The sequence below is a fragment of the Opisthocomus hoazin genome, chromosome 15 (genome assembly GCF_030867145.1).
Source record: "Opisthocomus hoazin isolate bOpiHoa1 chromosome 15, bOpiHoa1.hap1, whole genome shotgun sequence".
Lineage (NCBI taxonomy): Eukaryota > Metazoa > Chordata > Aves > Opisthocomiformes > Opisthocomidae > Opisthocomus > Opisthocomus hoazin.
Genome location: NC_134428.1, coordinates 22,182,084 through 22,197,933, shown reverse-complemented (window position 1 = coordinate 22,197,933; position 15,850 = coordinate 22,182,084). Strand labels below are relative to the sequence as shown.

Below are 15,850 nucleotides of genomic sequence, written 5' to 3'. Positions count from 1 at the left end.
TGTCTTGGGGGGCAACAAAATTACCACTTTTTATATAAAAAAAAAATACTTAATTTTTAAATACTCCTAAGATTTCCCCCCGCCCTTTGCCACAAGTTTTCCTCGGATCGTTCCCCCCCCGCCAGCCGCGGTCGGGGGGGGGGGGGAATGGATGGGTGTTTTTTTGGGGGGTGTTTACTGGGGGTGGCGGGGGGATAGGGGCAGGTTGGCTCACCGCACCCCCCCTTTTTCTCTCTCCCTCGCAGGCAGCGCCGAGACCGCCGCGCCGGGGCCGGCTCCCTGCACCGCGCCATGGGACGCTCGGACGCCTTATTTTTAAAAACCATCTGATTTTTTGGGGGAGGAGGAGGAGGAAGAAGAAGAAGAGAAGGGGGGGTGGGGGGCGGGAGGGGGGGGGGGGGGAAGGCGGCGGCGGGCACCGACAGCGATCCGGGAGACTCCTCGAAGCCGGCGAGTGGATGATGGATGGCCGAGATTTCGGGCCCCCCCCCCCGGTCGGTGCACGGCCCCCCGCCGCTGCTCTCCGGGCTGGCCATGGAGAGCCACCGCCTGGGAGCCGCCGGCCGCCTGCCCCCCGCCGCCGGGCCCATGGCCGCCGGGCTCCCCGCCGCCCTCCAGCCCGGCAAGTTCTTGGCGTCGGGCATCAGCCTCCACTCCCACCCGGGTAAGGCTCCGCGGGACCCCCTCCGTCCCCCCCCCGTCCCCCAAACCCCCCCAACCCCTGCGCGGGCAGCGGCGGGCGCGAGAATGATGGAGGGGGAGGTGGGTTTGCAGTTTTTTCCCGTGTTTTCTGCTGCCTGTCTTGGGTTTGATTCGGAGAAAGAAAAAGGAGAAAAAAAACCAGGGGGAACGGGGAGAGGAGGAAAAAAACCAGGGGGAACGGGGAGAGGAGGAAAAAAACCAGGGGGAACGGGGAGAGGAGAGGAAAAAAAAACCGGGGGGGAACGGGGAGAGGAGAGGAAAAAAAAAAAACCGGGGGGGAACGGGGAGAGGAGAGGAAAAAAAAAACCGGGGGGAACGGGTAGAGGAGAGGAAAAAAAAAAAAAATGGGGGGGAACGGGGAGAGGAGAGGAAAAAAAAAAACCGGGGGGGAACGGGGAGAGGAGAGGAGAGGAGAAAGAATAGGGGGAACGGGGAGAGAAGGAAAAAAAAAAAACCCGGGGGGGAACGGGGAGAGGAGAGAAAAAAAAACCGGGGGGGAACGGGGAGGAAAAAAAAACCGGGGGGAACGGGGAGAGGAGAGAAAAAAAAACCGGGGAGGGAACGGGGAGAGGAGAGGGGAAAAAAAACGGGGAACGGGGAGAGGAGAGAGAAAAAATAGGGGGAACGGAGGGAGGAGAATAAAACCGAGGGGGAACGGGGAGAGGACAAAAAAACCGGGGGGAACGGGGAGAGGAGAGAAAAAACACTGGGGGGAACGGGGGGAGAGGAGGAAAAAAAACCCGGGGGAACGGGGAGAGAGGAGGGAAAAAAAACCCGGGGGAACGGGGGGAGAGGAGGAAAAAAAATCGGGGGAACGGGGGGAGAGGAGGAAAAAATGGGGCATAGAGAGGAGAGAAAAAAAATAGGGGGAACGGAGGGAGGAAAAAAAACAGGGAGAAAGGGGGAGGGAAATAGGGGGAAGGGGGAGAGGCGAAAAAAATGGGAATGGAGGGAGGAAAAAATACAGGGGGAACGGGGGTGAAAAAACGGGAACGAAGTGGGCAGAAAAAAATACAGGGGAACGGGGGGGGGGGGGGGGAGGGCCTGAAAAAAATACCGGGGGAATAGGGCCGTTGAAAATAAATAGGGGGAAGGAAAAAAAATAGGGGAATGGGGGGAAGGAAAAAAATAGGGGAATGGTGGGAAGGAAATAAAAAGAGGAGAAAAAAATAGGGGGAACGGGAGAGGAGAAAAAGTGGAATGGAGGGAGGAAAAAAAATAGGCGGAATGGAGGGTGTGAAAAAATAATAGGGGAACGGGGAGAGGAAAAAAAAATAGGGGAACGAGGGGAGGAAAAAATGGGAACAGAGGAGGAGGAAAAAAACAGGGCGAATGGAGGGGTTGAAAAAATAACAGGGGAATGGGGGGGTGAAAAAAATAACGGGAACGGGGGGTTTGAAAAGAAATAGGGTGAAGGAAAAAAAAATAGGGGAGCGGGGGGGAGGGAAAAAAAAATAGGGGAACGGGGGAAAAAAATCTCCCCGGCAGGCGAGCAGCACCCCCCTCCCAGCGCAGAGGTGGTGGCAGCGCGGCAGAGCCCCGCCGGGGCGGGTGCGGGCGTTCTGCGGAAGAAACCCGGTTTTGGGGAGGGCTGGGAGGGGGGAGAGGGGGCTCGGGGTGCGGAGGGGAAGGGGCTGCGCTGAACCCCCCCCCACCGCACCCCCCGGGCTGGGAGAAGGGGCGAAACGGGGCGGTTTTGGTTCTTTCCCTGCGCGCCGGGGCCGGGTTTCAGTGGGGTTTTCTTTTTTTTTTTTTTTCTTTTTTTTCCGCTTTCTTGGCAATTGTTATTTTTTTAAATCTACAAACAAAACTTCCACGCAGGGGCTGCTCCCTCCTTATATATTTTTCCCCCCTTTCTCGACGCACTCAATCCCCGGCAGCCCCATGGCTGCCGCTCCGTTTAAAAAAAAAAAAAGCCAACATGGAAATGTACGGGGTTTATTATTTTTTTTTTTTCCTCAGTCAGCTTTTTATTTATTTGCTTAAACTACTTTTTTGTGAGGATTTTTTAGTTTTTCCTGCTTTGTGAGCTCCCTTTCCCAGCTTGTGTCAGGGTGGGATAACGCGGGCTCTGCTCTTTGGCCGGGCTGCTGCTGAGCTTGCCCTGGGAGGATGCAAGGAATTTCTGACCGTTTGATTTCCCTCTCTGTGTCTCTTTCTCTCTCTCTCTCTCTATGTATATATATTTTTTTTTTTTTCCCTTTCTTTCCCCTGGGCGTGGAGAGGTGACTCGGAGTTTACTTGAGGCGTTGGGAGGGTGACGGGTTTTGCAACAATAAACCTGCTTTTCTCCCAGCCGCCCGGGCCGAATGACTTTGAAATTTGCAAACCTGATTGCCAACATCTGCAGAGAAGGAAGCAGCTCGAATCGAGGGGAGAAAAGATTTATTGGTTTTAGAGTAGGTGGCAGTGCCAATTTCCCAGGTGCGAAGAGGAGAGGTGTAAAGCGGGCGGCTGTGAAGCCAAGCACATGGGCAAACACCTTTTTTCCTTCCCTTTTGTCTTTCTTTCCTTTTCTTCCCCTCCTGTATTTTTGTCCTGAGTATTGTTTTTTTTTCTTACTTCCCTCCTCCACATCTTGCTAAAGCAGAATAAAATCTGCAAAAATTTGTCCGGGCAATCTCAAGCCAAACCAAATGCCTGTTGTTGCTTTTTTTTTAATTATTATTATTTTTTTTATTGACTGATTTTTTTTTTTTACTTATTTTTTTTTTTCCCCCCATCCCAAAGTTTCCTTTTCTGGTGCTTCCCTGAAATCCAGGCAGCCCGAGAGGCAGGCGCCGAGCTCCGGCCGAGCCGACGCGGCGTTGCTCCCTGCCGCCGTCCCCACGCTTCCCACTGCGCCCCAGGCTCTCGGGCTGGGAGGGAGCCTCAGACCCGGGGCCCCTCACACAGGGAATGGGCTTTGTGATCCCTCTGATACTGGTGGTTTTCTTTTTTTTCATGTATCGTTCTGATTTTTATATCTCTGAAGTCTTTTGAAAATCCCATCCCCGCCTGCACCTCCGTGGTGCCCGGCTCTCCCCGGGACGATCGCTCGCAAAGCTCACACGGCGAGATTGGCTTCGCCGCGGCACGGCGACTCGCAGCCGGGCTGAGCCACGTCGAAAAGATCCGTGCAGTTACCAGTCGCGACTTCCAGTATGGTCCGGCCGTGGGACAGGCAGGGAATCTTGATTTTTTTTTTTTTTTTTTTTCTTTTTTATGGCTTTAACAATATCGTTGGAAATGACGATTGCTTCCTGGACGGAGGGGCCCTCCGTAGGTTTGCGTTTGTAGTGTTGCTGTCGGTGTGCGCTTTTCTGTTTCCCGTCGTCTTTTTTTGGGGGGGTTTGTTTTGGTTTTAGGAGGGGTTTGGAGGGGTGGAAGGCAAAGGCTTGCGCAAGGGGTTAAGAAAAGTGGGCAGGAGGCGAAGCCTTTAAATAGAGCCGGTTCAGACTGATCTTTAAATACCGCCGGGCTGAAGAATGAGACTGTTGAATCCGTCCCAGCGTCCTCTTAAAATAAATACGCCCCTGTAAAAATAGGGCGATGGGCCATGTTTGAGAATCCAGTTATCGCCGGCACCGACTCTATTTTTCTCGTCGCCGCTGCTCGTTACGGCAGTCCGGGCTCTGCCCCAGCGCCGAGATGCGGGCGCCTGGGCTGCGTCCGGTGACCCACGCACCCTGGGCTCTTCTCGGGGGGCCAGGGACAGAAGTCCCTTTTGTTGGGAGTGTGTGGAGGGAGGAGTGGGCTGGAGGCAGAGGCAGGAGGTGGGCCAGCCCTCAGCCGTCCTGTGTCCTCCCCTGCGCTCTCGGCCATTGCCATCTCCCCGACCCCGAGGGGGGTTACGGGGGCCGGGCAGCAGCGGGGTGCTCCCGACGGACCCTGCCGAGGGCCGGGGAAGGAGGGTGACTCTCCGCAGTGGAATTTCATCCCTGGCAGCGGCCGAGCTTGCCGGGAAGACCTTGCATAAGAAGCGGCTGCAATCGGTGGAGTCGGGCGGCCGAGCTCGCTCTGCTCCGCAGCCCGCGGCTGAAAATACGGGAGGTTTATGTGTCTGCTCCTTCCCTACCCCGCTGTCTCCGGGTCCAAGCGAGTGTCCTGGTCTTGGCTCCGTCCCATGGCGGGCGCGTTGTTCTTGGCAGCTTCGGTGTTTTGGAGGAGGTGGGAAAGGCTCCCTGGATTCGGTTGCTAAGGGCTGCTCTGGGAGCTCGTCCCTGCCAGGCAGCGGGGCTGCCTGCGAGCAAATAGCGTCCGCGTGCGTAAAAGACTGGGTTTAATAATAATAAAAACCTGCTTTTTGCTGTGTACTGAGGTATCCTTTTTTGGGTGGGATGCGTATGTGGGGGCTACCTGAACAGATCCACATTTGTTTTAAAGGATTAAAAGGATGCCCAGCCTCTTCCATTAAAATCTGCTTCAGAAACGCTTCCAGTGCCTGGGAAAGGGACACCCCTGTACGAGCAGAGCCGACTTCCGTGTTAAATCCAGCTCGGGAGCGGTGGCTGAAATGAAAGCGGTCGGGCAGTGGGGAGAGAATTTGGTTCGGCTGCTTTCATACTTCCACATTAGCATGCGCATTCAAGTGCAGGGATTGAAGGCGGCTTGGAAACCATCCCTGCTTCCAGGCCTGCTGGGCCAGGTAGGAGCGTAGGGGGAAAAAAAAAAAAAGAATACGTATCTTTTCCCCCCCCTCCAGGGTAGCTTTGCTGTGCCAGCAAAATCCCACTGTAGCCATCCTTATAATGGCAAAATTGTGCTTCTGCTGAGCCGGCAGAATCTGCAGCGGAGGGCTTGCCGTCGGCGGTGCCAGCAGAAGCACAATTCGCTCATCTGAGCTGCATCCACGCTAAAATGGCTTTGCTGGTAGGAGACAGCGGGAGGGCAGCGATGCGGTGCTGGACCGAGCCGTGCCCGTCCCCTCCCCGAGGCTGGGCTGGGGAGGAGGGGGCTCCCGGACCAGCCGTGGGATTTTTTTGGCTGCGGTTCAACGCGGCTCTTCTTAGTCACGTTTTGATGCTGCAAGGAAAATACCATCGGTGTTTAATGGCCCTTGAAATCGCGATTCCCCCTCCCTGCCCGCCCCGGAGGGGCCGAGCGCGGGGGGGCTCCTTGGGGCAGGGGCTGGCTGTGTAACCCTGGGAGGAATGTGGGCTGGCCGGAGACCTGCCCGGGGAGATGGTTCTCCACCCTGGTGCCATCAGATGCTTTTCTGATCCGTGTTTTCGGGCAGAGTGGCAAGCGTGCTCGCCCCGGCGGGGCTTGGGGAGGTGATGCTGGCCTGTGCTGGGCAGGGACCTTGTCTACACCCAACATCCCTGGGGTGGGGGAAGCGCTTGGCCGTTGAGCGATGCCCCTGCAGCTCCCTCGGGCCAACGCCGTGAGCAAGGCAGGAGCGGTCGCTTTGGTTTTACACTGGGGATGAAATGGGGGGGGAAAAAAGAGGCTTCTGCGTTGTTGGGAGTCTCCCACCGTGCGCTCCTGGGGATGTGCTTCCCTGATGTCCCGGCGGTTTCCCTGAGGTGCTGGTGGTCGGGTGGGTTGTGGGGTGGCGTCTCTGTCCTTGAGGAGGTCCACCCTGTCCTCCAGCCCCCGTTGAAGTTCCCGTCCCAGGCAGTGGTAGCTGGTGGTAGGGGCGCTGGGCAAGGGCCAACGCGGTGATGTAAACTTACTCCGAGCAAGGTCCTGCGGGATCCTCGGCTCTGTTGGGGTTTGTAATACCTTCCCCGGCTGGATGGGCAGGAGCCTGGCCCTGCCGCTGATAGACAGGGCTGGTAAAGACCTGCTTTATCAGCATGGTTTCTCGCAGCCCTTCTCCCACGCCGAGCGAGCCTTCCCCAGCACCAAATCTCCTTGGTGGGGTTGGGCAACCACTGGTTCCAGCCCACACTGGTGGTGTGCCGGTGACAGTTTGATCCGGAGGATGTCCCGGTGCTAGAAATCCTAGCTGGGGATGGCATGGGACACCAGGCGGGTCCCCGGTGTCTGGACAGGCTCCTGCTCTTTCCCAGCACAGCAGCTGTTGGAGAAATGGAAATCGCCGGGAATTAATCTGGCTACAGACGTGATTAGCAGAGCAGGGCTTTCGTAAGGGAAATTTTAGATCTCCTTCCTAGGATAACCCAGGCTAAAGCTGAAATTAGTTTTTAATTACATAGTAAATAACCCCCCATCTTGTCGTTTCACCATCTTCTGATGAATATGGAAATGAACATTGTTAAGGGGAATTAGCATCCTTACGGCAGCCTTCCAGGTGAGCGCCTTGCGGCGCGGCCGCGACCGGCGGGAAGCTGTCAGATCACCTCCGCGAGCTGGGGTGAGCGCCCGACGAGTCCTAACAAGGCCCCGTGTGTTTTCAGCGTGTACTAAACTGGTCCAGTTAAAGCTTCGGGCGGGAGGCGGTGCGGGGAATCGGGGCCAGCCTGGCGTGTGCTGACACGAAAGCTGCCTTGCCGGGACGAGGAGATGTCGGTCTGGGTTAGGTAACGCAATCCAGTGTTGCTTGCTCGAGGTGCCGAGGACAAGGGAGTGCTTTGTTCTGCCTCGCTGCTGGAGCGGAGAGCGTGGTGGGCCCTGAACCGACCCGAAAACGCAGGGCTGGGGCAAGAGGGGACCCGAGGGCAGCCCCAAGCTCCCCGCCTGCGGGGCCGGGGCGAGGAAGCAGCACTGCATCCAGCTGCTGCAGCCCCTCGTTGGCTTTTCCAGCCTGGGATGCTCATCCAAAAGCAAAGTTTGGGAGAGGAGCACTCCGGCATGGCTATCCTGCAGGGTGCTGCCTCTCCCTGGCCGGGAGGGTCTGGGGGTTTCCTTCTTTCTCCCCATTTTTCCCCGTCCCGGCCCCGTGTTTCTGGCTGGCTTCCCTCCGGGATGGCACAGCTGGATGTCTGCAGGCATCGCGACGCGCCCGCCGGCAGGGGAAAAAACGCCGTCTCTCCCTGCTATTTATTTGCCTTGCTAATCGTTCGCTTCTCCCCGGCTCTTGTAACACCAAGGGACGGCAGCCGCACAAACCCTTCCCCCCGTCGCCGTGCGCGCTGGCCGGGGAGGTCCGGCAGCACCGTGGCGGTGACAGTTGGGCTCCCTCGCCACGCTGCGAGGATCAGCTGTCGGGTGCGCAATATGCTCCGGTTTTCCTCTCCAGCTGTTGTCGCTGACGGCTATGGGAAGCGAAAGGTAGTTGGGAGTTCGGCGTCTCTAAATCAGGGAGGTGATGGGCAGAAAGGGAGGGGGCGAGGGAGGGCTCGGGGGGTGCGAGGCTGGGTTTTGTTTCAATCCAGCAAGACTTGAAATAGTGGCAAAAGAATGGAAGTGACCTTGGGAATAAGTTTTATGGGCAGCGTAGCAGTGGCCAAAGAGCCATTTTGAAGGAGCTGGATGCAGGCAGGCAAGCTGAACGTGGTGGGCTCACAGCATGGGAAGGAGCGACGTGGTGTGCTCAGGAGAGAACCTGCCTTTTTAGGGGAAGAACGGAGATTTTGAGCCACTCGGCCCTGTCTCTCTGGATCTGTATTGCTATCAACTTCTGCAAATGTTGCTTTTGCTTCTGCCACCATCCATCTTACCCTGCTACATTACGGCAAGCAAAGATCCCTTTTTATGTGTGGTGGTTAGATACATTGCCCGTGCTTCCCTTTCTGCCCCCGATCCCTTCTCAGAAGGATTCCCTGTGGCTTGAGTATGCTTTTACTACATTTGGTTTAACTGCTTTTAATTTAAAAATAAAAATAATAATTGAAACGGCCAGTGTGCTTGGGAGGAAGGGTTTTGGAAGCGGCTCAGCTCTTTGCTGCTTGCCTGCAGTGCCGGTAGCGGTGTGTGAATGAAAGAGCCCCGGTGCTCTCGCCGCGCAGCGTGTGTGATTCTGGTGTTTTGTGCCCTGATCTGCTGGGTGGGGAGGCATCCCACACGCCGTGTCACACGTAAGCCAAGCGGGTGGTACTCCAGCGAGTAAAGATGTGTGCAGGCACCTTCCCGGGGTGCTGGTGGAAGCCCAGCACAACTTTGCCCCGGCCCTGCTCCGCCAGGCAGGCACACCGCGCCGGGGTTCCCCTTTGCAATCCCGGCGCTGCAGCGGGGTTTTCTCCCTAATGAGATTAACCGCTCAGAGCGGCGATTCTTCTGCTGCTCGTAATGGATGTTCGGGGTTTGTGTGGGATCGGAAACTCGTCCTGTCATCAGATGAGCCCTCTCTGTGACTATTTTGTGGACAGATCCTCCTTTCCTCAGCTTCAGGGCTGACATACATATTGGCAGAAGCGTTTTAGGCTTTCCGCTCTCGCCCCCCACTGTCTCCCCTCCTTTCCAGCCACGGTGAATTTTGTCTTCTTTCCTGCTTTGAATCTCACCGTCGACCCAAGCATCTTCCATCTTGCAGAGGACACGAAAGCTTGATGGCCCTCTCTGACCAGGCTAAATGCAGCTGGGAGGAAGGAGAAATGCAAAAATGACTCTAGAGTCGTTCTTGGAGATGCTCCTTGGTCTCGCTAGCTGAGATGTGCAAACACGTAGGTGTGCGGGTGCGCCTGTAGACAGACGTAGGGCATCCATCTAGTGCTTCCCCTGGCAGAGGGCTGCCTGTCCCTGCCTTGTGGCATCGGGGCCAGGTTGGCAATCTGTCAAAAGCCCAAGGGCTGTGCTTCATTTTGAATATGGATTTGCATAATTCATTAGGAGTGAAACCGCACTGCCATAATATTTGTCTCTGTGTTTATCTCCTGTTATCGGCGGCGGGGAGGTCCGCGGCGTTGGGCATTTGCCGACCGCAGAGACCCCTTCACTTCATGGTTCAGCGCTTTTTTTGGTGCAGATAAAGTGGCGTGGGCTGGTGTTCAGGAGGATGTGGAGAGGGAAAAAGGTCGGGAGGAGAGCCTGGGCACAGGCTGAGCTTTAGAGCCTGGTTTCCTGAGGAAAAGAGGCTTACGGGATCACGCTCCATCTGTGCATCTCCCCCTTCCAGCCCCAGATGCCCACAGCCGGTTTGCTGAATTTCTCCCAGGGTGGTTTTGGTCCCCGTGGATGCCGTGGAGGTCAGCACTGGGCTCTGGGAGAGCACTGCGTTCGCCTGCGTGGCACGCAGAGAGGTACAGGCAAGTGCCTCCGGCTTCGCCACGCGCTTTCCCGTTCCCGGCTGGGCGGGAGATGGGAAATCGGGGCCGATCGGGCTCGGCTGGGTCATCGGCGATGCCCTGGCTCCAGCCCCGGGGTGTTTCTTGGAGCCAGTCCCCTCTCACTGCCGGGACCCCCGTGTCGTGCGGTGGCTGCCGGCTGCGTGCTGAGCGTGCAGGCGCTGGGGTCTGGTTGGGGTGCTGCGCTCCGTGCCTCAGTTTCCCCTTGCAGTGCCGCAGCCTTGCGCAAGGCACCCCGGGAGGTGCTGAGCTGCGGCAGCCGCTTTGCAAACAAGAAGGTTTAAAATAAACAGCGACGGGGACCGTGTCTCCCAGGGCTTTGAGTCATCCCGGCGCGTGCTGCCTGTGTCTGGCAGGGGCCTGGGAGGCAAAACAGACCCACATCCAGCTGCCGCCTCCCCGCCAGATGTTGGCGCTGGGGTGGCTGGTTGGGGTTCGGTGGTGGCCCTCCCAGCAAAGCCAGGGGAGATGCCACCTCTCCAGTGGCCCTGGTGAAGCCCTGGTGGAACTGGTGGCTTGGGGCAGTCCCCATCTTGGGGGCTTGCGGTCGGGCCGCCTGATCTCGGGAGGAGGGGATGAGATGAGCAGCCCTGATCCGGCATCCGGCACCGTGCTGGCCTGGGTTTGCGGAATGGGGGGTGCTGAGATGCCTTCCAGCACGCCTGGGCTTGGGCATGGTGAGGACCTTCTTCACTCTGAGGGTGATGGAGCGCTGGAACAGGCTGCCCAGGGAGGTGGTGGAGTCTTCTCCTCTGGAGATATTCCAGCCCCGCCTGGACGCGGTGCTGTGCAGCCTGCTCTGGGTGACCCTGCTTGGGCAGGGGGTTGGGCTGGGTGACCCACAGAGGTCCCTGCCAACCCCAAACATTCTGTGATTCTGTGACCGTCCTGGCTGCGACCCCGCACCGTGCTGGCTGGGCAGGGATGAACCCGGGGGTGATCCCGCCGCAGCCCCCCACCCGCCGCCCCGCGCAGAGGGGAAGCTGAGGACAGGGAGGTGGCATTTACCTTTCAGTGGGCGCCCGGGCGTGCGTCCGCAGGGCTGGCTGCTGCCCATCGCGCAGCGGTGTTTAATTTCTCAATGGGAGGGCAGGGAGATAATGCTGCACGGTCCTATTTAACCTGCTGGTGACCTGGTCTGAAGTCATTGTGGCTGAAAATAGACCGCGTTCCCTCCCGGGCACGGCTAATGGCGCTGGGAAAGCTGGGATCTCTCTTTGAAGGCGGATTTAATTGCTGCTGGCAGGCACTCGGTGCAGGTGATGTGGGGACCGGCACCCCGTGCCATCCCACAGTATCCTCCCCCCACTGAGCGCCTGTAGCTCTCCCGGCTCTGGCAGCGAAGGGTAACGAGCTCTTTCCTAACGAAGGCACGGGACAGCAGCTTGGAGCCGGTGCGTGGGTGTCGCTGGGCTAATTGCATGGGCAAGGCTCGGCTTACGGAGAGCGGGGGCTGGCTTGTTTGCATCGCATCTTCTGCGCCGAGTTTGGGTGATACAGAAAGAGAATTTAAAAAAATGGGGTGGGTTAAATTTCTGTGCTTAGGAAGGAGGGGGAGCGCCTGCAAGGGAGGTGTGCGCCCGGTGCCAGGAACAGAGTCGGCCCTAGGGCCCCTGTGCCAGCCAACAGTGGCTGGAGGGTCTTTGCCGTGATGGCGGATGGACCAGAGCGAAGACATTTTGGTGCTGTCCCAGAAAATCAGGAGAGAAAGACGAGACTGCAGTCTAGCAGCCAGGTTCTGTGTTCCTGGGGGTTCTGCTAATTGATTTGAGGGTTAAAATTATTATTTTTAATTTCCGTACAGCACCTTATGAAACGTGGAGCTGAAGGCCCCGCTGAGTCGCTGCTTCCTGTGTGAGGAAAGCTGTGCGGTTGCGTAGTGAGAGCTGGAGGTTTCGGTGGACGCCCGTTGGGGTGTCAGGTTTAATTATGCCAGCGGAAAAGGAGAGATGTCCGACGTGGCAGGGGATTTCAGGCCAGGTCTGCAGAGGAGAAGCTTCTGCTGTGGCAGCCGATGGTGACCCAGGAGCATTGACGCTGGTTTGAGTGTTTGCACATCAGGATTAACGTGGGACCGGGTCGGTGCTTCCCAGACCGCGCATTTCAAGCTGTGCAGACCGGCTGCGCGCGGTGTCGAGGGTCCCGGTGGGATGGTTTCCATGCTGGACCCACCTATGGGAGGAAAACCCACCGTCCCTCTGCCAGAGGGATTCATGTCCCCACCCGGGTGCCTTCTTGCTGCCCTCCACGAGGACACTGTCGGCAGGGAGCTGGTGGGTGACCTCTCATGGTGGACGATAAGTTGACCATGAGCCAGCAGTGTGCCCTGCCGATGGGATCCTGGGGTGCATCAAGAGGAGTGTGGCCAGCAGGGCGAGGGAGGTTCTCCTTCCCCTCTGCTCTGCCCTGGGGAGGCCCCATCTGCAGTGCTGTGTCCAGTGCTGGGCTCCCCAGTTCAAGAAAGATGAGGAGCTACTGGAGAGAGTCCAGCGGAGGGCTACGAGGATGGTGAAGGGACTGGAGCATCTCTGCTACGAGGAGAGGCTGAGGGAGCTGGGCTTGTTCAGCCTGAAGAAGAGAAGGCTGAGAAGGGGACCTTAGAAATGCCTACAAATATCTGCAGGGTGGGTGTCAGGAGGACGGGGCCAGACTCTTTCCAGTGGTGCCCAGCGACAGGACAAGGGGCAATGGGCACAAACTGAAGCAGAGGAAGTTCCAGCTGAACACGAGGAAGAACTTCTTCCCTCTGAGGGTGACGGAGCCCTGGCCCAGGCTGCCCAGGGAGGCTGTGGAGTCTCCTTCTCTGGAGATATTCCAGACCCGCCTGGACGCGGTGCTGTGCAGCCTGCTGTGGGTGACCCTGCTTGGGCAGGGGGCTGGGCTGGGTGACCCACAGAGGTCCCCTCCAACCCCTACCATGATTCTGTGATCTGCAGGGCATCTTAGGATGTCCTCCTGCTGTGGCCCCAAGCTGGGGGCAGAGCTGGGGCACGAGCACCGATCCCTTGAGCCCTTGCAGCCACTTCCCATTTTCTCCTCCTCCGCCATCCCCAGGACCTTGGGGCTGTTCCAGCTCCCGGGCGAGGAGGAGGTGAGCGGTAGGGCTCAGCCTGACGATATTTATTTCCACAGAGGCAGGGAACCTTCCCCCTTGCCCTTTGCGTGCACCCTGCCCTTTGGTGTGCCGCGGCGGCGGGAGGCCCGGCAGCGCGGTGATGCGCCGCGAGCGTAGCGCGGCCGTAAAGCCGTGGCATGGCGTCGGCACGGGGTAATGGCTGCGGGAGGGCTCCTCGGAAACCCGGCGGGAGTGCGTGGTGTTCCTGTGCTGACGCAGCTGCAAGCAATAGTAAATATTGAGCAAGAGCCACTTAAAAATAAAGCAGCCCGGACGCAAGATTCCCACATGGAATAAAATAAAATTAAAAGAGAGAATAGAGAGCTGCGCTGAGCTGGGGGGAGAACTCGCTTTGGCTTTTAAGGCAGTGATTTTTGCAGCTGAAGGAAAGCGGCGCAGCGGTGTTCAAGCCGGTAGAGGCTGGGAGCGCGGACCCCCCGCCGGAGGATGCTGTCTCCAAGCTCGCTGGGGCCCTCAGAAGATTAAACGGGGAGTTAAATTGATCTGGCTGTTCTGGATCCGGGGGATGAGATCGAAGGCCTTCAGGGGATGCGGAGAATCGAGGCTGTAAATTAAGGCTTTGAAGCATCTGCCAGCCCTGTGGCGCGGGGTGTAAATACGGCAGGGTCGGGTTTTGGGGCGAGGGTGGTGGGTTGCGATGGCAGCAGCGTCTCGGAGCTGCAGGGACGGGGACCGGCCGCTGCCGTGGTCCAGGTGCATCTGATCCGGGGGCTTCGGTTTCAGCCCGGCGTGTTCGGGGGCTCGTATCGCTGCTGTCAGTGCGTGGCACAGGGTCAGGGCGGCTCCGGTGCCGCCAGTGTCACCAGAGCCACCCTGGCAGACAGGGCAGGAGGCGGCAGAGATTCACGCTGTCAGCACTCCTGGCTCTCAGCTGGTGGCAGCCGTAAACGCGCGCACGAGAAATAGCTGCCGCCTCGCCGTTCTGCGGGCCCCCGTGTCGCGGGGCAGAGACGGGGAGGTGTGTGCTGGAGGGGGGGCCCTGGAAGAGCCTCTGCCCCCGGCAAGCTGCAGGGCTGCGCCGGTGATGGGGAGCATGGGCAGCCGGTGCGGTGGGAGGGGGCCCACGGGGGCTGGCAGCCGGCGAGTACTCGCTGTGCTTGGACTTCTCCCGGCTCCACTCCCTCCTGGCTGGGGAAAGGGGACTCGTGAGGACGTAAGCATTTATCCAGCCGTTTGTGGCGTGGACTGGTGTCCCAGTTGGCTGCCTGCGAGGCGCTGCGAGCCGGACTGGGGAAGAGGTGACTGTGCTCCCGGCCAAGGGCGGCTGCGGCTCCTGCTGCGTGCCAGAGCCCAGCAGCCAGCAGAGACCCCGGCTGAAGCAGGGCTGCAAGTCCCCCTCGGGCGCCCAGCCTTGGAAATATCCAGGGGAAAGAAACCCAAACCCTCACCGCTGCGTTTCCCAGCCCTTCTGGGCTCGGGCTGGAGGGGCTGCGGGGCCAGGCGTTTCGGCTCGGGCCCCGCTGTGGCCGCAGCCGCTTGCGCAGCGCTGCGCGGTGCCAGCCTGCTTCCTGGCAGCGTGTCGGTCCGTCACGGCCCGGGGAGGATGGGGTGACATATGGCCGTTGGAAAGATTTCATAAGTGGCAGAAACCCATAACGGGCAGACAGGGCCGGCGGAGGGAGAGTTACTTCACCTCTCCCGGGGCGCTGGCAGCTGCTGGTCTTGCGGTGAGAGGGCTGTGCCTGCTGGCGCAAGGGTGGCCGGTGCCCGGGGCTTGGCTTCGGGGTGTGCTCTGCGAGCGGCGTCGCCCGTCCAGGCCGTCGGGGCTGTCCGTGCTGTCGCGTGGTTCCCTTTGAGGTGATGACAGGGACCAGAGGGCAGCCCCCGGGCACCAGCAGAGGCTTTGTGGGTGCTGCTTCTCCCTGGTGCATCGGTGCTGCCGGCTGGTTTGGACAAGTGGACCAGGGGAGTGGATTCCCCACAGAGCGTGGTCTCTGTGTCGCTCCTGCTTGCTGTCCTTGACCCTGCGTGGGTGCCCGAGTGAGGTGTGGGCTCTGTCCCGGGTCGGCAGCTGGCGTGGAGGGCAGTGCGGGGATGCTGTGAAGGCGCTGGCCGGTCGCCTGCTGCGGGGCTGGGCTGGAGCAGCTTTCGCAGCACACGTGTGTCACATCAGGCCCGTGGCCTGGCTCATCGGCTGGAGCTGTGGCTGTGGGGGAGAGGCATTCAGCTCCAGCGTGTCCCCTCCGGCGTGTCCCCCTCCTGCCTGGCTCTTTCACAGCCCAGGCTTGGACAACTCTTCCAGCTGGGGCTGAGTTTGAGGCGTGGAGACGAGGGGGGCTGAGATGGAGAAAGCGTGCTGGTTAAAAAATCTGGGCGACCGGCAGCACGCGTCAGGCCGCTGCGGGCACGGCCACCCGGCCACCTTCACCACCTCGGCCAGGCGATGTTTTCTGACGGCTCCCTCCTCTCGAGGAGCTTTGGGCAAACCCCGAGCGGGCTGAGCACGTGAGGCCCCGTTTCCCTCCTGCTTCCCCTGGCTCGACCTCCGGCCCCCAGACGTTTGGTGTGCGGTTTGTGCGGTCACCGGTATCTCCTCTCCCCATCAGTCACATCCCCTCTCGGTGGTGAGTCACCCGGCCATACCTCTTCCCCCCTGCTCCCCGTGCCGTTTTGGAGAGCTGAGCAAAGATGAAGAAGATGTTTACAACTGGGCTGACACATCTGCACCCGCCGAGTTTCTCTAGTAACAGCCCTTAGTGATTTATGTCCCGGTTGTGTAAAGCAGGTAAGTTTTATCATCTTGGAGCTGGGAAGAAGGGGGACGAATGTGTGTCCCCCCTCCGTGCCCGTCCACTACACCCACTGGAGCATCACCGGGGGAGCCGAGCAGGGACGTGCATTTTGGCTGCTGCCTTCCTGTGGGGTTGAAGTGGTTTGGGGGGCGATCTCTGTGCCCCTTAAA

The 15,850-nt window shown here is 59.0% G+C and overlaps 1 protein-coding gene across 1 annotated transcript in view; it reads left to right on the top strand.

Annotated features, from left to right (window-relative positions):
* The first annotated feature begins 458 nt into the window (after positions 1–458).
* Positions 459–15,850, top strand: part of TNRC18 (trinucleotide repeat containing 18) — a 59,439-nt gene continuing 44,047 nt past the window's right edge. Inside the window, 2 exon segments of the mRNA XM_075436852.1 lie at positions 459–485; positions 487–664. Coding sequence (XP_075292967.1) covers positions 459–485; positions 487–664 — 205 coding nt within the window.